Source organism: Nelumbo nucifera, chromosome 3 (genome assembly GCF_055504915.1).
Source record: "Nelumbo nucifera cultivar China Antique chromosome 3, China Antique-T2T, whole genome shotgun sequence".
In the NCBI taxonomy this organism is placed as follows: Eukaryota; Viridiplantae; Streptophyta; class Magnoliopsida; order Proteales; family Nelumbonaceae; genus Nelumbo; species Nelumbo nucifera.
This window is the reverse complement of record NC_142651.1, coordinates 102023416-102047457: the sequence shown is the minus strand read 5'-3', so window position 1 is coordinate 102047457 and position 24042 is coordinate 102023416. Positions and strand designations below refer to the sequence as shown.

At 38.7% G+C, this 24042-nt stretch overlaps 1 protein-coding gene across 4 annotated transcripts; it reads left to right on the top strand.

The window, feature by feature from the left end:
* The first annotated feature begins 3192 nt into the window (after positions 1-3192).
* LOC104598985 (threonyl and alanyl tRNA synthetase second additional domain-containing protein) lies at positions 3193-20473 on the top strand. 4 transcript variants are annotated; one of them, XR_735456.3, is made up of 8 exons: positions 3194-3409; positions 3507-3653; positions 3804-3916; positions 5250-5342; positions 5574-5676; positions 5792-5866; positions 14130-14220; positions 20111-20473. XR_735456.3 is itself a non-coding variant. In XM_010261331.3 (8 exons), exons 1-8 carry the CDS (start codon positions 3326-3328, stop codon positions 20168-20170), a joined length of 771 nt encoding a protein of 256 aa, XP_010259633.1. In that variant the 5' UTR covers positions 3196-3325; the 3' UTR covers positions 20171-20473. The 4 variants fall into 4 exon arrangements, 3 of the variants coding, with proteins under 3 accessions (XP_010259635.1, XP_010259634.1, XP_010259633.1); XM_010261331.3 differs by having other exon boundaries at positions 3196-3409; positions 14125-14220; XM_010261333.3 differs by lacking the exon at positions 14130-14220 and having other exon boundaries at positions 3193-3409.
* The last annotated feature ends 3569 nt before the right edge of the window (positions 20474-24042 follow it).

Here is a 24042-nt window from a genome sequence, read left to right as displayed (position 1 = left end):
GAATTACTGTATGTAGTCACTTTGAGCTCTCGGTCATAGCCTTAATCTGAGAGCTACCATATTTGTTTAAACGTTGTTTTTGCTTATAATCAAACGGATTTATATTGATACTTACTGAAGGAATTCGTTTTTTCCTCAATTGTTTCAATCTTCTTCCGCCGAGCCGCTAAAACACCCACCAAAATGCAGAACGAAGAGGGGCAAAATCCCTAGAAAATGGTATGCAACGTTTCTCATATACTTGTTGTATCTTAACACTCAAAGGTCAAAGGCCTATTTGTTCTTGCTTTATTTGGTTTCCACAGTAATTTAACGGTAATTAATTGACAGTAATTATAATTTAATAATTACATCTATTAAATACATTTCTTTTAATTACATTTATTTAATTACTTTAATGAATACAGCATTTTATTAATAAACTATATTTTAAATATTTTTACTGTTAATTAACAGGAATTTAAATAATTACAGTATTTATTAAAAACAGTAATTATATTAACAGTATTAATAATTAATGGTACTTATTTTTAAACTGTAATTAACAGTAATTATAATTTAATTAACCATGTTTTTTAATAGTTACAAATACAGTAATTTAACAGCAATTTATTTGTTTTTCAGTAATTTAACAGTAATTATAATTTGCTTTTCAATAATTATAATTACAAAACAGTAATTTAAAGTAATTATAATTTGTTTTTAAATAAATACATTTCTTTTAATTTATTTATAAGTCTTAATTGTTTCATTCTTGGTTAACAAAACCCGTGCTCACTAGTTAAATAAAACAGAGGAAAATAAAGCAAGCGGATACCATTGGCTAGCTCATGGGTGACGGAAAAGGAACCATAAAACAAGGGTAAATCTGGTATTTTAAAATGTTAATACAATATGTCAGACTTTTCTTTCAAAAAAACAAAGGAAGGGAGGTGTTTGGACCTTTCTTTTTTTTTTTCAAAAAGTCACGGGAGATTTTTTTTTTGTTACGATAGGTTTATCAGAAAACCTAAGGGAGGTCTTTATATTTTACCCAAAATTATAAGGATTCAAAATGGGCTTTCCATAGTGCTTATTAATCTATTAATGGGATTTCTATGTTTGGGAGTGCTTATTTAAAAATAAATGCTTATTTTAATAAGTGTTCATGGGCATTTGGTGAAAAAGCACTTATTTCAAATAAGGGTAATATAGTTATTTTTCAAATGTTTGGTGGGCTAAGATATGACAGAAAGAAAATAATAGTTTATTGAATAATGACTTAAAAAATAAGTCTAAAATTTGGGTTTCTTGAATAAGTATTTATTCTCAAAATAATCAGGTTTATAGTTTAATATCCCAATTTTTGAATGAGGGTGTGAAACTTTTGTTTGACAAAAATATCCCAATTTTTGGATTTGGTTACTCTCAATTATAAGGACAGCAATGTAATTTGATGCACAACAACTTTTCTCCTCATTCAAATCCCTCTCACTGAGTCATACATTTAAGTTATTAATTCCCATTTACATTCCTTGAATATAATTATTGACTAGAATATCCATATTCTTGAATTCAGTACCTCTTTAATGACACAAAATATAATTTGAGCTATTACATTTTTCTTCACTTAATTGAGTCTCATGAAGTCTTATATTTAGTTATTAATTCCCTTTCTTTTCATCAAATATTATATTATTTATCCATATTAAAAAAATAAATGTGACAAAGAATAATTGTTTTTTATGAAGATAGAAATAAAATACAAATTTAAAAATAAAAACCAACTAAAAAATGAAATTGTTTTCCTCCTTGGTGGTGAATTAACAATTCAACATTTTGGGTTAAGTGTGACAATTCTTGATGTTATAATTAAATAATAATCAAAATTTAAAAAATAAAAGCATAGAGGAGTATGAAAAATACAAATGAAAATTGTAAAAAATATTTTGACACATTTCTAACATCATTTATTCATCATGTTAAACAAAAATAAGTAGGGGTGCCAATGGACTGGTTTTGAGTTGGACTCCGTCCAAATCAAAATCCATTTGGATGGATTGGATGGACCAATAAGATATATTGAATTTGGATGGACTAGACGGACCAATATGACATATTGGATTGGACATTGTTTGTCCATAATGAATTTTTATTGGATTGAGCCAATATCTAGTCCATTGATAGAAGATAAGAACATTGGTGTCAATGGACCAGGTTTGAGTTGAAACCAATCTAAATTAACAGGAATTTGAATAGATTGGACAGTCTCTGGACCAATCCAAAATATTCATTAAACTGGATTGGACCAGGTCCATTTGTAATGGACTCACATTGGATTGGACCAAATCAAGTCCAATTGACACTCCTAAAAATAAGTGTGACAAATAAGAATAATTTTTCTGGAGATATAAATATAAAAAAAATTATATTACTTACCATCATCATAAAGAATTGCCATGCCAACAAAAACAATTGCTTATTTGTTATTTTGAGTCTATTTTGAATAAGCACTCCCAATCTTGGATTTGGTTTTAACCATCAAAATAACATTGGCATATGTTTGGTTCCGTGGGCATTTCTTGAAAGATATTTTTTTAGATAAATGTTTATCTGAAAAGCGCTACTTTAAACATTTTTTGCCTTTTTTATTTGGTTAGACATTTTATGGGTGTTTTAGGTAACACCCTATAAAGTTGCTTTCTACAAGAATGTGTTTGGAACCATGGGCCTTTATTCAATAAACGATGCCACATAGACACCACGTCAATATTTCCCCTTTCATATTTTTCCGTATGCATTGAGAATAGAAAAATGTGATTTCAGTTTCCGTGCATGCCTACCATTTTGAGATGTTAATTTTTAAAGCTTCTCCCAATTATTAAACGCTTTTTCACTATTATCATGGATGTGATGCCTAATAACACTTAATTGTCATAAACAATTACAATTATTATTTTTTTCGATTTTGCAAGCAAATAATAAAAACATTGAGTTAAAAAAATGCCAATGGAATCAAACATAAATTTGGCTTTTTTCCAAATGCCTCGTGCATGTAAATAAAAGCATTTCAGATTTTTAGTGGATAATTGATAAACTCGAGTTTCACGTGCAATGACACCAATGCTTAATGTGGCGGCGCTTTTTCAATAAACGCCCACGTAACCAAATATATATCAAATTTATATAATTTTTCTTTCAGGGAACCGACCGGCGGTCTGGCCAATCTCCAGGCTCCAGCTGAAGGACACTGAAACTGAGCGTGCTTCCGACCAATGGGTTACTCTACTTTCGTACCGTCAAAGTCTTCTTCCCAGAGAGCCGGAAGCATTGAGATTGAGGCACCATGGCGTTATGCGCGACGAAGCTCGCTTACTACGACGACATGTGGAAGCTCCAGTGCAGGGCGGCCCTCCTCTCCTCCGTAGAGGTCTCTCTTTTTCTCTTTCTCTTGCATCGAGTCCATGGTCTAATAGCATATATTTCCAATCCGAGTGATCTCATAAACCCTATTTCGATTTCTAAAGGGTGACGATGGTCGACGCGCTCTCATCTTGGATTCCACCATATTCCATCCCCAAGGGGGTGGTCAGCCATCGGATACTGGTTTTATCACTGACGCTGGTTCGAATTTTAAGTTCGTCGTGGAAGACGTTCGGTTGAAGGACGGATTGGTGAGTGGCCGTTTCTCAACTCAATCGAATTGTTCCCCCCCCCTCCTCTCTCTCTCTCTCTCTCTCCTTACTTTTATATAGTGGATTATAGTTTCCTGGTTCTTTTTCGGGTTCTTTGTTGCCTCATTTTGAGATTCATTCTATTGATAGGTTTTCCATTATGGTTCTTTTGAGAACTCTACTGGAGACTGCAGTCCCGAACTCGAGGAAGGGCGAGAAGTTTGTTTACATGTAGATGAGCCACGACGCAATCTCAATTCCAGGCATGAGTTTCTCGGGAGCTTATTCTTTGTGGCTTCTTTACTCGGTTCTATTAAACGAGTTAGCGTTTCAACATGAAATACTGCTATTTTTGGTATTATGAATTATGTGGGCCGTGTTCTTATTTTCTTGTCATTTCTCACTATGTTGAGTTTCACAAGTCTTTGTTTTAGGTGAACTCTGTTAGTCTGTTGTCTGACTTATGTTCGTCCTCACTCTGATGCGAGGATTGTTTCCTGATACTATATACTGCACAAGGTTTTAACATAGTTTCAAAAGAAAAGAGAAAACTGCTCCGCGGCCTAGCTCTGTTATTATTTGCTAAATCTGTGATTTCCTCCCTTGGGGGAATTCACTGCGTTCATATGATATATTGATTGTCTTGGCGGATGTATAATTAAATTGAGAATTCATGATAACCTTGCATTCGGATTACCTAAGCTGCTGTGCTATTTGCACAACAGACTCATGGAGGAACTTTTTCAATTGGTGATTTTCCTTCTTCACCTTTTGCCATCGCAAGGTTGTAGTTAATCAGAAACTTATCATTAACTATGCTAATCTAGGTTGACCTTTATGTTCATGATCTGTTTTCTGTTATATTCATAATTCCACAAGGAAATGAGTAAATCTAGAAGGATTAGTGTTTGTTGTGAAATGATAAGCCCAAGATCTGAAATGGTTGGCAAATAGAGAAATAGAAAGAAACGAAAAAACAGAGTAACTCGAAGCAGACACAGAAATTTAACATGTTTTGGCCTTGATGTCTACGTCCACGGGAGAAGGAGCAGAAATCCGCTATAATCAACAATGAAGTAGTGCAAGTATGAACAACCTCTCAAACCCTAGCACCCTTTATGCCCAAAACCGTCTCTCTCTCTCTCTCTCCCTCCCTCCCTCTCGATCTGTCTCTCTTGTCAAACCCAAGAAACAGGTACAATATATACAGGACACACATAAGTGCAAACTGGTCGGGTCTGTACCCCCTTTAGATTCTGCTCCATCAATGTTGTGCCAGTAATGGAGCAGGCCACAACCAAGAATCCAAGGCACAACACAATAGATCCAAAAGAACTTAGATAGTTTAGCGGAAATGAATTTTAAAGTAATGGCTACTTTTTCTTTTAATTTCTATAAGAAGTTTTGTCTAGTTGTTTATTTAATTTTAAATTATTATTGTGTTGCTGAAGCATATTACCCTACACTTGAGTTAATGAAAACAAGAACACATGAGTTACAAATATAAAATTAACCCTCTTTTTAGGTAACCATAATAATTAGCTTGTGAACTTATGTATAACTTACTTGTTTAATTCATTATCTTATTCTATGCAGGTTGCATTCAGCAGGACATTTGTTAGACATATGCATGCAAAATGTAGGTTTGGGGCATCTAGAGCCAGGGAAGGGCTATCATTTTCCTGATGGGTATTGTATCAGAACAGCAGCAAGACACAGATTTATAGCACCTAACATATTAATTTCTCTTTCTAGAATAATTATGCTGGATATTTTTTAACAATCTCAGAACAGAAATATTATCATTTGAGCTTCTTTGTTCTTTCTGTATCCTTTCTTTTTATAAAGCATACTTTATTTCTTCTATATGGATGTGAAGCTGGTTTCTCATTTTAACGTTTGTCTAGGTCACATTTTCAGGCCATTTGTTGAATATAAAGGAGCAATTCCACAGAGTGAACAGCAAGATAAACAGAAGGAACTAGAGATAGAGGCAAACTTGTTAATATCTAAAGGAGGGAAGGTGTGCATCAGAATCAGTTTTCTTATAGTATACTCACTTGCTCTCTTCATTTTTTTTTTATCAGCCTCACCTGCTCTCTTCATTGAGTGTGACAAACACTGCATTCAACTTTCAGGTTTCTGCTGCTGTTTTATCATATGAGGAAGCTTGCAAATTGTGTGGTGGATGCCTACCTGATTACATTTCCAAGGTCAGAAATGATGAATTTATCTAGGAGTAGTTAATGTTCATAGCACACAATCTGTGAATCATGAATTGCTGCTTTTGTATATTGGTATTAGATTTTAAAAGGAAGAAGGTGCAGTTCCTGTGTGGAACCATCCCATGTTTCCTAATTGCAGTCCAGATAGAGAGAGAGGGAGAGGAGACATAAAATAGGATGCGATGCTTGCGATGATGAGCTAGGTAGCTTTTCCATAGAAGTTTATCATGATGCACAGAGGAGGTTTCGCCAGAAATCTTCGAAAAGGTGGGATTTTGGGAAGCTGATAATTGGTACAAGAGGGGAGGGGTTGATGCAAGAGTAAGAAAGGAGTTTCCCTACAGCAAAGCAGCGACAGCGGGAACATGGCTGGAGTTTGGGTATTCAGACCTGATGAGAGTCAAAGGTAAATGGGTTGTTAATACAGAGGTGGTGGGAGTAGAGGCAAGAAGATGCTTCCTGTAAAACTGTTTGGTCGGAAGAATTCCAGAGGGGATGGATTTACCGCAAGTAGATATGTGGGTTAATAAGATTTGGAGAGAAGTGGGAGGGGTAAGGGTGAAAAAGTTGGTGGATGAACTCTTTCTCTTCATCTTTCCCTCGAGAGCTGAAGCGGCGCGGATCCTTAGAATTGGTTCATGGACATTTGGGAGATCTAGTGTGCTATTGGGCTAGTGGGGTGTGAGTGCTTGGTGCTTTTGTCCTGAAGCGGAAGGTGATCAGGAACCTGGTGAATCGTCCTGGATTCGTATCTTTGGTCTCCCATTGGTGCTTTGGTGTCCAAGTGTAATGAAGGCGATTGGAGATGTGTGTGGGGGGTTTATCGAAACTGATGATTCTCCTCAGGAACTAGCGACTTGTGAGTGGGTACGAATGAAAGTGAGACGTGCAGGTAGTGTTCCTGAGAAGGTGGAAATCGTTGTTGGTGAATCCATCTTCACAGTGTGGGTGTGGCATGAAAAAAATTCTGACGGTCAGAAGAAGGGTCATAGGAGAAAAGATGAGTGAAAAAATCCAGAAAGAGCAAGGGCAACATTTGGCTTTGTCAAAAAAAAAAAAAAATCTTAGAGGAGGAAGGGGAGAGTAAGGGCCTGCTCATTTGCTCTGAAGTCTGACATCTGAAAGTGCAATAATTACATTAAGAGGTATATTGGTATTGGTGAACTTTTCTTTCCTTTGAACTTTGAATGCAGAGAATGTTGTTCTAAACTTTTAATTCTGAATTCTGAAAATTATCAAATATCTTTGACCCCATATATGAGAGTTTTGTTTGTCTTTTTTGGGGGATCATTGGAAAACAAAAAAATGTATTATTGCACTTTAAGAGATAAGAGGAAACGAACAACCATTTTTCTCTTAAAGTTAAAAGATTCCTATTAAGAGATAAGAGTTAAGAGGAAACGACTAGGCCCTAACTGTTTGAAAAACAATGAGGGTAGTCCATCCATTGCCGGTCTGACAAGTTTCTCAGGGGAGGGAGGCGGGGGAGATGACGGCTAGGGTTACCGAGAGGTGAGGGTGGTGAAAAAGGAGGGAAAAGGGTGACCGTTCGATCTCTTTGTTTTTGGATGGTCAAGATGGGGGACTTAAGGGGAAGTTGATGGTAGGGTCCCAGACTCCAATTTTAAATCAAGATGCTAATCCTCTTAGTATTGAAAATTTGAAAGAGTTAGTTAAAGAGTGCCTGTTAGAGCTCCACGTGGTGCAAAATGTGGAGAGGGTGACATGTACAGGGGTGGCCCATAGTCCGGGGTATTTATCTAGTTCTCCCAAAGACCCGAATATTTTAGGATGGACCACTCAAACCCGTATAAGGTTGACCTTAACCTTAAAGACTCCAAACCTGACTCCAACACCTGCGCTTTGCTTAGACCAAATTAAAAAGGTGAGTAGTGAACCCAGACCAGAGACCCACTTTTCAAGCTCTTCCTCCCCGATTCTGGTTGGACCAAACTGGCTCAGCCAACTTGGTCATCGACCTCAGGCTGCGAAAAACCGTGTCTCCTCTTCGTCTTCTTGGGTAAACTTCAAACTCTTGGGGTTGGGAAAATTCTTGGGGGTTTCGATGGGAGGTCTGGAAGAAGAGACAATAAAATATTTAGAGGGAATTGAACAATGAGTTTTACTGGAGAGAGGAAAGCTTGTAGCTAAGAAGGGTGAAGCCACTTCAATAAAGAGCCGGGAAATCCTAAGATTAACGTGGGGGCTGAATGACAAGGCAGGAAGAGGGGTAAAAAATGCACTAGTAGGGGGTGTGTGCCATGGTTTACTCTTGTTTTGTTTTAAATGGAGTTGAATTTACTCTCTTGGAATGTTAGGGGCTTAGGATCAGGAAGGAGAAGGGTGGTGGTGTGTGATGTTCTGAAAAGGTCCAGATCTCAAATAATTCTCCCATAGGAAACTAAGTCGGAGTTGATGGATGCCACTGTAATCAGAAGTTTATGAGGGGATGGTCAGGTGAAATGGCTTTCGAAGCCAGCAGTGGGTAGTGCGGGGGAGCTGGTGATAATGTGGGATCCGATGAAGTGCAATGTCACCTCTCAGTAGATTGGAATTTTTTCAATTTCAGTAGTGGTGGATTTGGAAGGTGGAGAGAAATGCCAAATCACAAATGTGTATGGCCCAACTGACAACAATCAGAGGAGTGAGTTTTGGGAGGACTTAGCTAGGGCTAGAGGAGTGTTTGATTGCCTGTGGGCGATAGGGGGTGATTTTAATGTGACACTTTCAGCTGAAGAAAAGAACACAAGGGGAAGGAGATCCAGATCGATGAATATGTTCACTGAGTTCATTAACAGTTTTGGTCTGATAGACTTTACCTTTGGTTGGTGCCCAGTTAATTTGGACTAATAATCAGGAGACTCCTGTTCTGGTTAGGCTTGACAGATTTCTTGTGTCGTCAGGGTGGGATGACATTTTTCCAGAATTCAGACAAGTTGCTCTTGTAAGGCCTGTTTCAGGTCATTGTCCTATACAACTGATTAGTGGCCCTCAAGAAAGGAAAAAAAGGTTCCCTTTAAATTTGAAAATGCCTACTTTGAAGAAGAGGGTTTCATCCCCTTGTTAAAAGGGGCTTGAAATGAGTGTCATGTGACTGGGTTGAGCTCCCATAGACTGGCAAAAAGACTGGGGGTGATTAAAGAGAAGGCTAAAGTATGGAAGCTGGAAAACAAGTTGTCTCTGGAAACAGAAAAAAGGCTTGCTTGAGCTTAATTGAGGAAACTGATAGAGCAGAAGAGGTGGGTCCTATTTCTCAAGATCAAAGGTTGAAGGTTGGGGCTTGGAATGAGTGTCATGTGACTAGGTCGATCTCCTATAGACTGGCAAAAAGACTGGGGGTGATTAAAGAGAAGGCTAAAGTATGGAAGCTGGAAAACAGTCTCTGGAAACAGGAAAAAAAGGCTTGCTTGAGCTTAATTGAGGAAATTGATAGAGAAGAAGAGGTGGGTCCTATTTCTCAAAATCAAAGGTTGAAGAGAGATCTTGCTAAGGCAGTTTATATAAGATTGCCCACAAGGATGAGATCAGTTGGAGGCAGAGGGCCAAAATCTCCTAGCTATAGGTACAGGAACACAAGTTTTTTTTTTCCATAAAATGGCAAATGCCTGAACCAGATTCAAGGAAATCAGCAAACTGGAATGTGAAGGAAGAGTAGGAGAAACAGATGCAGAAATCAAGGTCATTGCTACAGCTTTTTATAAAAATTTATATAAAGAGCCATGGACTTTTAAACCTCTTCCTTTGAATACCCCTTTTAAGAGATTGCCAGATGAGCAGAGTTCCCTCTTAGAAAGGCCTTTCACTGAGGAGATTAAGGATGCAATAAGAAATATGGAGCCAGAGAAATCCCCCGGTCCCGATGGTTTGACCAATCTTTTCTATTTAAAATGTTGGGACTTTATCAAGCAAGACCTTCTGAGTGTGTTTCAGAACTTCCATAGTTTGGCATCCCTACAGAGAAGCCTGAATAATACCTTTATTTCTCTCATTCTTAAGATTGCTGGAGCTACAAACTTAAAAGACTTCAGGCCAAAGTTTTCAAGGCACCAAGGCGAACCTAGGCGACAAGGGAGCGCTTAGTCGCCTAGGCGTCGCTTAATGTCTAAAAGAAAAATAAAATAAAAATGGGATGAACCCCAATTTTGCTATTGAAATAGAAATATAGAAGGGCAGAGCCCCCATCTTTCTTCCAAAAAAAGAAATAGACCCCTATTTTTTGTTCCAGAAGAAGAAGAAGAGAGGAGGAGGAGGAAAGAAGAAGGGGCGGAGCCCCTGTTTTTGTTCCAAAAAAAGAAAAAGAAAAAGAAGGGGCGGAACCCCTGTTTTTTGTTCCAGCAGCAACAGAAGAAGAGGAGGAGGAGGAGGAAAGAAGGGGTGGAGCCCCTGTTTTTGTTCCAAAACAAGAAAAAGAAGAAGGGGCAGAGCCCCTATTTTTTGTTCCAAAATAAGAAGGGGGCGGAGCCCCTGTTTTTTGTTCCAAAAGAAGAAGAAGAACGAAAAGTCATACCTTCTGTGATCGATTTGCCTTTCTTCTTCAAAGACATACAGGTTGGAACTTGACGGTGATACCTCTTGAAAAGCTATACCTTCTCAGCTTCGTATATTTTATTTATCATAAACCTTAAAAAGACAAGAAATTAATAAAAAATATTATAATATGAAAGAAATAAAAATAATGATTCAGTGCATCATGTCTATATTTATATTATAGACTTAAAATATAAAAAAATATTAAATATGAAAAAATTACAACATGTTATAGATACATCAAATGGCGTTTGGGTGAGGCAAGATCCAAAAAGTGCCTACACGCCTAGGCGCCCGCTTAGGTGTTGCCTTGACAACTATGCTTCAGGCCCATTAGTCTCCTAAGTAGCTTCTATAAGATTCTTTCAAAGGTGTTGGCTGAGAGGATGAAAAAAGTTCTATCGAATGTAATTTCTGAAAATCAGTGTGCTTTTGTCCCTGGTAGACAAATGTTGGATAGTGTCTTGATTGCAAATGAGCTGATTGACTCTAGAAGGAGAGATGGAAAACCTGGTCTAATATGCAAATTGGATATTGAGAAGGCCTATTATCATGTCAACTGGAGATGTCTGGATTTTGTCCTGGCAAAGATGAATTTTGGTCAGAGGTGGAGGAATTGGATAAAGGTATGTGTCACCTCTCCAAAATTCTCTGTCCTCATTAATGGGCAAGTGGTGGGTTTCTTTGAAAGCTCCAAAGGAATTAGATGGGGGGACCCTCTCTCCCCTTTACTTTTCATTTGTCTGATGGAAGTGCTCACTCAATTCAGTAAGCTAGCTGCCTCTGAAGGTTTTTGGGATGGTTTTAAAATCTGTCTGGGGGGGGGGGGGAGTTCACATGCTCCAGTTTGCTGACGACACTCTTTGTTTTATTGATGCTGCTCCTGATCAGTTGGAAGTGATGCTTGAAATTCTATGCTGGTTTAAAGTTGTGACTGGGCTGAAACTGAACGTAGATCTGGGAAAGAGTGTTGTCTTCCCTATCGATCAGGTTGATAACCTGGAATCCTTGGCTGAAGTGTTGGCCTGTCAGGTTAATTATCTCCCAGTAAAATACCTGGGGCTCCCCCTTGGAGCTAAATGTAATTCTGTCTCGATCTGGGAACCTATAATTGAAAGGATGGAAAGGAAGTTGGCTTCTTGGAAGGCCAAATACCTCTTGGCTGGAGGTAGAGTGACACTTTTGAAGAGTATTCTCTCAAATCTCCCCACCTATTTTCTTTCTCCCTATCCCTGCCAAGGTGGCTAAAAAATTGGAAGCTCTTCAGAGGAATTTCCTTTGGAGGGGGTGGGAAGATGAAAAGAAAATTCATCTTGTTAAGTGGGACCAGGTGTGCTTGCCTCTAGAGGAAGGAGGTCTGGGTTTAAGAACATTAAAAACTTTTAGTACTGCCCTCCTGAGTAAATGGTTGTGTAGATTTGGAACTGAGAGGAATGCTTGGTGGAGGAGTCTAATTGCAGCTAAATTTGGGGTGGATATTGGAGGTCTTTGGACCCTCTGCAGAATTGGGGTTGTTCCCTATGGAAAGGAATTCTTAAATCCCTCCCGGTTTTCTCAACTGGGTTAGATTTTAAAATTGGTAGAGGAAACAGACTGAAGTTCTGGAAGGACCAATGGTGCTGCTTTATCAGTGTGTTGCAAATCCAGAAATCTCAGTTACTGATTCCTATGCTATGAGTGGTGGCTCCATCTCCTGGAGTCCTCTATTTAGGAGAAACCTTTTTGACTAGTATCTGGAACCGTTTGTGGAGTTCATGCAAGTTCTACAGAGGCAAAGCATTTCAGTCGATTTGGAGGATGATTGGAGCTGGAAGTGGAGTGCGGATGGTATATTCTCAGTCAAGTCTATGGCCTCAAAGCTTAGTAAGACTGGGGTTGCTGACTTCCCAAGAAAACAGGTGTGGAACTCAATCTGCCGTTCCAAGGCAAACTTTCTTGTGCGGGTTTTGACTCTAAACAAGGGTCTTTCAAGAGTCAACCTGGATAGGAGAGGGCTGCAGATCCCTGATCTTAATTGTGGGTTTTGTGTGGACTAGTAGCACAGACAATTGACCACCTTTTTCTCCACTGCCACTTTTCTATGAAGATTTGGGTTCATTTTCTTAAAGCTGCTGGGGTTGACTGGTCATGCCTAGTTCTGTCAAGAACCTGTTCTACTTCTGGAAGCTGACTGGCCTGAAGAGAAAGGGGAAGCTGATCTGTGGCACCATTCCTATGGCTATTCTTGTGACCATTTGGTCTGAGAGAAACAGTCACATTTTCTGCAACAGAGGAAAAAATATTGATGATTTGATACAGATATCTGTTTGTAAGCTTGTTTCCTGGTTGTCAGTTAGGCCTGAGTTTAAGCATCAAAATGTATTTCAGATGCTTCACTCTCAGTCAGTTTGGAGTCTGTAATGAGTTTTTCCCTCTTTCTCCGGTGAGGTGTACCGGGAAGTTGTTGTACCCTTTTTTTTCTTAATCAATAAATTCTTACCTTACCTTTCAAAAAAAAAAAAAATCACAATGAGGCATGGTTTTAGATTTCTATGTCAACTAAGCAAGGATCTTAGAACTTTTATCCACTGGTTTTCCTTATCAAAGTTGTCTCCAATAGGTCCTAATCCTAGCACAACTCTTCCTAAATTTTGCGTTAAGTACTGTTTACAATAATGCCACCCAAGAAAAGGAAAAAAAAATGAAGAAAATCCATTGGTTTCTATGTCAACTAAGCAAGGATCTTAGAACTTTTATCCACTGGTTTTCCTTATCAAAGTTGTCTCCAATAGGTCCTAATCCTAGCACAACTCTTTCTAAATTTTGCGTTAACTACTGTTATTATTTTCTTGATTTTCCATCTGAGAACTGAGATTAGCTTGCTTATCATCAAACAAGTTGGTTAGCCCTGTTGGTTGCCTTACTTAGTTGGAAGGAATGAGTTACTTGCTACAGATTGAGAAGTTTTTAAGGGTTACATATTGCAGATTAAGATGTTGGGAAGAATCCATTTCTGTAGAATAGGAGGTTTTGGGTGTTGTCATGGAGATAAGTGGCAATGATTGGCTTTTAGAATGCAGCAGCTATTAGCAACTAGGAGGTGATCTAAGTTCCAAGAAAAATGAAGTATTTTTTGGTAGGGGATGCAAAATGATCCAAAGGATATAATAAAACCAATGTTCCAAGGTGGGGGCTTAGAAAGAGGAAATAGCAGGTATAATGTTTTTAGTGGAGGAATACTTGCTCAAACACTATGATCCATATTATTAGTTGGTACATGTCAGTCAAATTACTAAAGAGTCTTTATTGATAGTGTACCCTTTGGTGTCAGAGGTCTCCTTATGGTTAGTGGCATTGATTTTGTGCTTTCTTTCCTTGTGTAATGGTATGTAATTTCTGATTCTTTGGCAGTAACCACTAAGAACCTTGGATTTGCCCTTAATGCAACTTTGGTTGAGAGATGTTTACCCGAGTCTCAATTCATCTAGCCATTCCAAAATATAAGTTATTAGTTTAAGTGCATTTTTTCAAATTATTTACATTAACTACAACTTAATAAGTAAATTCAGAAAGGAAGTGATGGTGTTTGTCATCTCAATCCAGGCATTATATATGTGTCTGTAATACACAGCCTAGTTTGGTGCTTATGTTCCACTCTTCTACTCAAAGATCCAATTTATTTCTTTATTTATTTGTGGAAGAAACTGGATGATTTTTACAAATACGTGCAACTCTTGCAGAGCAGCTCTCCTCGTATTGTAAACTTAGGTGAAAACCCTGGATGCCCTTGTGGAGGGACCCATGTTGCAGATATTTCAGACATCAGGAGCTTGAAGGTACTAATATTAGAGTGCCTTGACTTCTCATCCTTACAATCTCCAAATATTTTCTAACCTTATGCCATCTTTATTTATGTATTAGTAACACCTTAAAAGGTCAAAGAAGACATGGATTGTGTTTTCTCCATCTTTGGATCCAAATAGTATTGTGTGAAATAAAAATTTGTAAAAGCTATGTAAAGAATTCTATAATGTTAATTAGTCTTCATCCTCGTATCTCTAAATATTGTCCTACTTTATGTCATTGTATTTATAGTTTTATATGAACTGTGTGGTAGAATATGTAAGAAAAATACTGCAGTTCATGTTAGCCTTGTAGAGGTACTAAAAATTAATACTAAATGTATTAGAAGAATTGATGGCTTCAGTTCCTGCATCTATGATCCCCACCTCATAGATGACTCTTGTCTACATGGTGTTGTTTCTATGACCTACACAACTAAGGAATCTATCACATTAGTTACCACTTCCATTTTGAGATCCTAAAACCAAATATAATGCCCTCAATATTGACAAATTCGTTGTTTCTTTGCATTGAGATCCATTTTGTCATCTTCTTAACGGTGGAATTAATTGTTAACTGCAGTGATAAACTTTGAGAAGTACATGGCCAAGGCCTTTTTAGTGGTCACACTCACTGGATGAAACATAAGGAAGAATTACATCACATTTCTGTGGTGTTTCCAATCTGCCTGTACTTTAAGTAGATAGTGAATCTTCATGAAGACCAAGGCAGGTGGCTCTGTATATAATACTTGTCTTCCACGTGTGGTTGTGGTGGAAGGATATTGATATGCTATATTTGGATGTCCAGAATCCCAAGTGCCTTGTGAATTCTGATTTGTAATGTACTAGGTTTGTCTTGATTTGCATGGAATTACTCCTCTCCAATTGGGTAAACCCCATGGCAATTTAGATTCTGAGGAATCAACAATACTATGATAGAAAGGAAAGTTAGGAAAATGGTGAAGATGGATCCATGAACCTAAAATATACATCTATGGATTCAAGCCCAAGTGTATCAAGTCTTTGAATGAAAGCACAAGGACCATCCCAACAAATCCAGCTTGAAACAATTCAATCAAGTTCTCCCACTGTAAGACAATGGGCTTATGAAAGTCCATAAACCCAGTTAGTCTGACCCGGACCCAGACCGTGCTGGTCCGGTTCAGCCCAGTTTACAAGATAATCTACCAGGCCTGACTTTAATAAGTGCCTGACAACTGGCCACCTAGGCTGATATTACTTTAATGTCTGTCAAGAGTGTTGGAACAGACCAACAGAAGGCAGTTAGTCAGTTTTACAAGAGGAGGCTACATCAGCTCAACTAACCAGCCACTTGTAATAACTGCCATCCACTTGTAACAACTGCCATCCAATTGGATTGTCAAGACTGTTGGAACAGACCAACAGAAGGCAGTTAGTCAGTTTTACAAGAGGAGGCCACATCAGCTCAACTAACCAGCCACTTGTAACAACTGCCATCCACTTGTAACAGCTGTAACAGTCAAGATTGTAACACTATAAGTAGTAGAGCAGAAAAGGAAGAGAGGAGGACTCTTTCAGCATTAAACTCTCTCTCTCTCTCTCTCTCTCTCTCTCTCTCTCCTTCCAAGAATTCAGGAGGTTGGCCCCTCGAAGAGCCCTGAGTTAGGCAGGTTCCTAACAATTTGGTATCAGAGCCAGCATGACCAACACAAGAAACACATCAGTAGACACCCGAGTGGATCAGATGGAAGTCGAGATCCATCGAATGTCTTCAGATCTCAAAGAAATGAAGGAAAGTTTCATTGCTCTCCTCCTTCGACTAGAGCAGGGGGCAACGAACATTGACAGAGGAAGCCAAGAAGAGCGCAACAATGAAAACAGCCGCAGAACAGGGGCGACAACAAGAATAGCCAAAATCGACTTTTCCATCTTCTCAGGCGGTGACCCAACTCCCTGGATTCTCAGAGCAGAAAGGTATTTCGATTACCATGAAACATCAGGGCAAGATAGGGTAGCTCTGGTTTCTGCGCATCTCGAAGGGGAAGCCATCCTCTGGTTTCAATGGTACCGAAGGGGGCACCCTCGTCAAACCTGGGCAGACTTCACAGACGCCATGACTGTCCGTTTTGGATCATCTGGGTTTGAAGATCTTGATGAAAATTTGGCAAAGCTGTGGCAGGTGGGATCAGTAAAAGAATACCAGGTGGAGTTCGAAAGGCTAGTCGTGAGAGTCCAAGGGTGGACGGAGAAGGCATTGGTGGGAAGCTTCGTCGGCGGCCTAAAAGAAGAACTGTGACTGGAAGTGAAAGCGATGCAGCCCACTTCGGCCATCAATGCGGCAACACTAGCAAGATTGTATGAGGACAAGTTCAGCCAAGCAAGAAAGGTGCAGCGACCATGGGGTCCAGAAGCAAGAAGGGAGCAAGAAAAGACAACAGCACCAGACAAGGAGGAAGGAGTATTGGGCCCAGGCCCACTGGTTTCTTTCAAACGGCTGACTTGGGCAGAGATGCAAGCCCGCAGAGACAAAGGTCTCTGTTACAACTACGAAGAGAAATTTGGGCCGGGCCATCGCTGCAAGAAACAACAAGCGTTTCTCCTCCAAACAGATGCCGAAGAGGAAGACGACATCCCCGGGTGCGGAGAATCTAACCCAGGATGGGAAATATAGTCCAATGGCACGCCTGAAATATCCTTACAAGCCCTTACGTGACTTGCATCCCCTCAAACAATGAGAGTTGCAGGGCTGATTCTAGGACGCCAAGTGTCAATCCTCATAGACAGTGGCAACTCCCTTAACTTCATAACTCAAGTCTTGGTGAATAAAATGGGACTTTCGGTGGAACCAACAACGACCTTTACGGTTCATGTGGCCAATGGTAACAGCCTCTCTTGCAATAGCATTTGCAGGGGCCTACCACTAAAGATTCAGGGTCATCAGTTTGTGGTGGACCTATATCCTCTCCATCTCAGTGGAGCAGACGTGGTGCTAGGCATTCAATGGTTCATGCACATGGACTCAAATTTTCCTACTTAGATTTGCAATCAAATTTTCCTACATTAGACCTTGAGGGCAAGGTCGCTCTAAAGGAAGGGGGGATTGTCAAGACTTTTGGAAAGACCTACAGAAGGCAGTTAGTCAGTTTTACAAGAGGAGGCCACATCAGCTCAACTAACCAGCCACTTGTAATAACTGCCATCCACTTGTAACAACTGACATCCAATTGGATTGTCAAGACTGTTGGAACAGACCAACAGAAGGCAGTTAGTTAGTTTTACAAGAGGAGGCCACATCAGCTCAACTAACCAGCCACTTGTAACAGCTGTAACAGTCAAGATTGTAACTATAAGTAGTAGAGCAGAAAAGGAAGAGAGGACTCTTTCAGCATTAAACTCTCTCTCTCTCTCTCTCCTTCCAAGAATTCAGGAGGTTGGCCCCTCGAAGAGCCCTGAGTTAGGCAGGTTCCTAACAATGTCTAAAGAATGTTCTTGAATTTAAAGAAGTAAAATATTATAAATATTATACGTAGATTATCATTTTAATATAATCCAATTTTCTTGCTGATCAAATAAAAAAAAGGGCCCCTACCCACATGGGGACCTCAATACACTTAACAGATAGCTTATCAAAAAAATACACTTAAGAGATCCTAGGGGTGTTCAAATTTGGTTACCAAACCAAAAATCAAACCAAATAAGGCGATTTGGCTCGGTTTATTCGATTTTTGGTTTGGTTTGGTTTGATAATTTTAAAAAATATTGGTTTTTGGTTTGGTTTGGGAAAGTTTTTCAACCGAACTGAAAACTGAATTAATGAAATAAATACATATATTTATATTTTAATTATAAATGTTGATATCTTTTAATAATAAATATTAGTACAAATATAACATATATGTAATATTTTAATTAACCAAATTAACTGATTTAAAACCGAACCGAACCGAACCGAATTGAATTCAGTTTGGTTTGGTTTTTGAAAATGGCCTAAACAAAATGTCGGTTAGGTTCCATTTCCGAACCGAACTGATCAAATGAACACCCCTAACTGATCCACAGCCAATTCTTCTTCTTCTTCTTCTTCCAACTTGATCTCTCCACTGCCTTCCTCCCTGGACACGTTCTTACACCCACCACAGTGCTTCAATTATTTTGTGGGATCCTCAAGATTTGCTGGCCTGTCCCCTCTACCCATAACCCCCCATCCCTGGTGATGACGGGATTTGATCCCAAGTCTCTACTACAACCAGCCAGAGACCTTACCAACTGAGCCAGATGGCATAGTTGGGACTTGGGATCATCAAGATGCTAGTTTGCTTAACTGCAAGTATTTTCTATGTTATGGCAATTAATGTGGTATAGATTTCAGCAAGTGTCATGCACCTAAGAACGTCTATGGGTTGGGTTTGGTATGGGTTTGGCTCAACCTGAACCTGACTTGACCAAGTGGAATATGATCACCTAACCTGACCCAACTCATCCCATGAACAGTACAACTATCATTAGCAATAGCTATATCTTGCAGTTTTTCTATGCCACTATGCCACTATGTCAATGTGTCAAGTTTGGTGCAAATCAGCCTCAACCTGAAACCCAATTAAGTCTGACCCTAACACAAGTAGGGTCAGGACATCATTACATGCATCCTCCCTTTGCACTCATATGGACTTCTTTGAGGTTGTTAAACAAATAAATTTTAGTGTATTATGTTTGGCATTGACTCTATGTTCATAAGGTATTGATGCTTTCTGCTTTTAGGTGTTTGGCTCCTGTTGGAGCTACTGAACTGATTCTAGTGGACTTATTTTCCTTCTATTCTATCTTTGTTATTGTTTTTGTGTCATTTGGTGGCTTTTTTGGATAAGTAACAGTATGAAAGACCCCTTGTCCTGTAGTTCTATATCAAACTATTAAGCTACCTATTCACTTTTTCTCTTGTATTGTTCCCTTGATCCTTGTGCTTGTAATCTTCACTTTTAACATGGTAGCAGTCCTTTTAAAGCCATTTCATGCCATTGTCATGTTACTGATTTAAGATAACTTGAATGATTTGTTTCAGATCCTTAAGTCTCATAGCTTTAGAACAGCTTTTAGGAACTCATTTCCTGCCTGGAATCCGCATACAAAATCATAACCATCATTCCATCATTTTATTTTATTTTTATTTTATATGGTCCCCCACAATGGGGGGTAGCCCATCCTCCAAATCCATAATCCTCTAACCCTGATGCAGGTGGGATTTGATCCCAAGTGTCTGCTACAACCAGCCAGAGACCTTACCAACTAGCCAGTTGGCACCCTGCACCATCATTCCATCACCTGCCTCCTGAGTATTATTAATTTTTTGAAATCCATATAAGCCTTGTTGAGTCACTCTTATCTGTTATTTCAAGCTAAATTATGAACAACTCCATTAAAGAATTTTGGTCTGTCATCTCATCATGTGAACACTACCTGCAAATGTTTGGGCACCGGGAAAGAACTAGCATAAGTAGTTCATGGAATAAGTTTCCAGAAGCATTCATCTAATTGGTATGTTTTGGCATGCCAGGCTATACAATGACCAATTTACTTGATCCCCTAACTGAAGTGGGTTATTTCTCCAGTAGTTCTTAAAGATATTGTAAAAATGCTACTCATGCGGTAAACTGAAACTGCTAGTGGCAAGTGAACTGGTATGGAGGATGAAATTTGTTTGGTGTTTTTTTACGAAGTCTGACAGATCAAATAGAGAGGACAAAACTCCAATGCCTTGAGAGCAAGATTTATGTATACATTATTATCTAATTGTGACAAGTAACTCTCTTACTCTTAGTTCCAAGGTGGTTGGATATTCTTCTCGCTATTAGGTGATAATATTTAGTCTCATATCATGCTGTCTTTTCATGACTCCTGGCAGGTTACTCAAATTCGGATAAAGAAGGGGATGACAAAAGTATATTATAGCATTGGCCCCTGATTCTGCAGTCTTGAGGTTCTTCTTTCTGAACCATTGAGTTGGTCATTAGTACTGTAAGCCTGCTTATTGGGACTTGACATCATCTCTGCCTTTTGGAAACTGCAACAGACACTGGTATCATCTGTAATCATGTCATTAATGATTTCTGTTACTGGTAGCAAGTGACATAGTTGTATAGCTTAACAACCAATCGAGGATTGGGCCAATTTGGGTTTGGAAGGACTCAGCAATCTATCTGGATAGGTATTGTAAAGAGCATTATAAAGTCAATTTTAAGATATGTATTGCAATATGCTTACCAAATGCATGAATATAGTTGGAAATTTGGATGTGTGGATATGCCAAGGAAACTCATAAATCCCACAGAATGTATCAATAACACTGGATCTAGAACTCAAATTACCATGAATAAGGTATAGATAGCACATCATATGTAATTTAATAATTTATGTCAAGTTCAAGCTAACAGGAAAATTGTGAAATGATGGTAAATGGTAGAGGAATCTTGTATAAAAGTTAAAACATATTATGGTTTTCAAAAACGGACCGGACCGGACGGTTGGACCAGAAAAACCGGGAATCGTTCAGGTGACCGGTTCCGTTTTTCCCCAAAACTGGATTTTCTCAAAAACTGTTGATTTTGGTCAGCAAACCGCTGACCCAGGCAGTTAACTGTTTTTGACTGTTTTTTATTTTTTTGTTAGAATGGGCTGACCATTTGGTTTGAACGGTTGGACCGTTTGACCCGGGAACCGGACCCCTGACCGGTTTATTCTCTGGGTTGGTTTTAAAAACCTTGAAACATGTTATTTTAATATGTTAAGAGTACAGTGTAATGGTGAAAACTGTTGCCTATCATGTGAGCAACCCATGTTCAAAGAATGAGCCAATAAGAATGCAATTTAATAGGAGTTAAATGCTTGAGTAAATGGAAGATGACAGAGATTTGTAGCATTTAAAAAAGGGAAGTTGACAGGGGTTTGGGCTCCCATTTTTTAGGACTTAAATGCAACAATAAGCATGAGTTAATGGATGGTTTTAGGCAATTTAATAGGAAATTAATATGGTGAAACAAAATTATGGTAAACAAGAGTTAATGAAGGAGTTTAAGTGATATAATAGGAGTTAAATGCGGTTGTTAGAATCTAAAAAATATGGTAGTTACTAGTTAGATTATTTCACTTTATTAACTAAATAAATAGAACTATATAAACTCAGACCTAAAGTAATAATCTCGAAGGGAGCCCCTTCCCAAGTGGTGGTTGTTAGGTCTTTCCAAGTTTTGTTCTTGCCATCTGATAATACAAAAAAGATTGAGCCCAGATGGACCTCACTGTCACTGGATTACAGAGAGAGAGAGAGAGTTATAATTTTTTTGAAAGATTTTTTGGCTGGAGCAGTGATACAATGCGCGGTGTTGGAAGTTTTGAATTGTTGTAGGTGTATGGTGGAATTAAAATTTCTGAAGTGAGTTTCAGTGAGATTTTTCCTATTAACTTGAAGATAATAACTTGGTCAGACTGGTTCGATCTTGATCTACTCTAAAAGCCCCACTGATCCTGGTTTCCTGGTTTTTAAGCACTGTTACCGCTTGCCAAATCAAAAGAATTGCAGGAATGAAACGGTGAATGGTGCAGGTAGGAGCCATTATTGTCAAGGTTAAAAAAAATCAATAGACCTGATGCGCACGAAGTCCATTGGCCCAACAAAGACAAAAAAGGAAAAGAATAAGACGAAAAACAAATAACGTGTGGCTATGCTTTACTTCATTACTTTATTACTTGATTACTAATCATCCCACGCGAGTTTGGAATTCCATCCTCACGTGTTTTATGGTCTCTCAACTTTCAATTCAATATTCAAGGGTCAAGGCGTAGCAAGAAGATGAATGACATATCGTTATCTATCTCGTTTTCCATCCATATTATCTAATTCATCCACAATCAATCGTTTTTCTCTTTATCTACATCAGCTGCAGCTGCGTCCCTATAAAAAGGTATTGATGGTTAGAGGTGTAAAGTGGCCATGTTGGGCCGGCATAGCACGGCCTGCAGTTGTTACGGGCCATGCCATCCTCTTCGGTGAAAAATTTAGGGGTCGGCCTAGCACGGCCCATGGACCAGGCCCGTGCGGAACCGTGCCTTGAGTCAGGTCGGGCTGTGCACCGGGCCAAAGCTGTTTATTTAAAAAAAATGACAAAAAATTTAAAATTTTAATTTTATATGAATTTTGTATATATAATTGCTTATATATACAATAATTAAATAAATTAGTACAATAAAATTAAAAAAATTATTTATTTTATTAATATATTATATACTATATATAATTATAATTTATATAGTATTATATAAATATATATAAATAATATATATGGGCCACTCGGTTGTGCCGGCCCATGGACCTAAGACCCCAGGCCCAGCACAGCCCGTGGACAGTCATGTTGGGCCAGTCCAAGTTAGTGCCGGGCTGGGTGGCATGACCCGATTTACACCTCTATATGGGATCACGAGTCTTCTCACCAACCAACCATCCTCTCTTCAGGTTCTAGTTAATCTTTGGCCTCTGGGATTTGGGCTCTCAACCACTCCTCTCTCATAGACACACAGCATGGCTTCCTACGTCCCTATAACTTTTCTGGCACTGTTGTTCATGTTCGCATCTCCCGTGGAGGCGATTGCCGCTAATGATTTTGATTTCTACTATCTTGTGCTCATGATGCTCTGCTCTCTCTCTCTCTCACTCACTCTGTCATTACATCTACAGATGATAAAATTAGTAGTATCTGTGGGCATTGTTTACGAGTTTATTTCTTCTTTCATATGGTATTGTGACTGGTTTTATCCTTGGCTTGATATCTAACATGAGTGTAGCATGGTAATTATTTGCAGTGACCCGGTTCTTACTGCAAGCAAACCAGTTCAGGGTGTTGCCTTCCCAAGAATGGCCAATCTGAACTCGACTTCTTTGTCAAAGGCCTCCAGCCTTACTCTAATGACGGCAAGGCTTTTACACAGTGCAATATGAGCCCCTTCTATCTTGATGAGGTTCGTTGATTTACACTTTACACATCAAATTAATGCTTTTCGAGTTCAAACTAAGTTTATATATATATGATCTCATGACTGGATCATCAATGGAACTAATTAGCAGAGCTGATCGTTGTATCCATTATTAGCATTATCTTCAAGGAATTTCTAACTAGATTGTGCACAGTTTAAGTTCTCACCATGATTACATTCTCTTATTCATCCCATGCAGCTCTCGGACTTGAAGGAGGACTTGTATAGCTACTGGCCCAGCATCAAATGCCCGAGCAGAGAGAGTCGCCAACTGTGGAAAAATACATGTAAGGAGAAAATAGGTTCATTTTTTCAGTAAGGAAAAAATGGGCTTGCCCGGCCATTTAGCTAGCTAGGCTTCACATTGGTGGTAAATAGGTTCATTTGTTAAATGGGTGGGTTGTAGCTCAACCCATAGTCCCATACCCACCCACCTGCCACCTTCTCATTAAGGAGAAAATATAAGATCTTGGTGCAACAATGACCATTAAACTATTCTACAAGAATTTAGAAATATGGTTTGCTTATGGCTACTTCATGCCAGTCTTTTTTATATTAATATTAGTATTATGTTAAATTTAATTTAGTGGACAACTTCACATATGGGATAAAATGGTCAAAAGAGGAGTATTGGCAAGTCATAAAAAAGGGTAGATTAGGAGATTATACTCACTCTTTACTTTGGAGTTATCACACTATAGTACTCAAACTTCAAAACGTGTCACTGTAGTAATTAAGTTCTCGAAAGTTGCTAATTTAGTTCAAAAATTCTTAATTGGTGTTAAATGACATGCAAAAAGACATAAATAC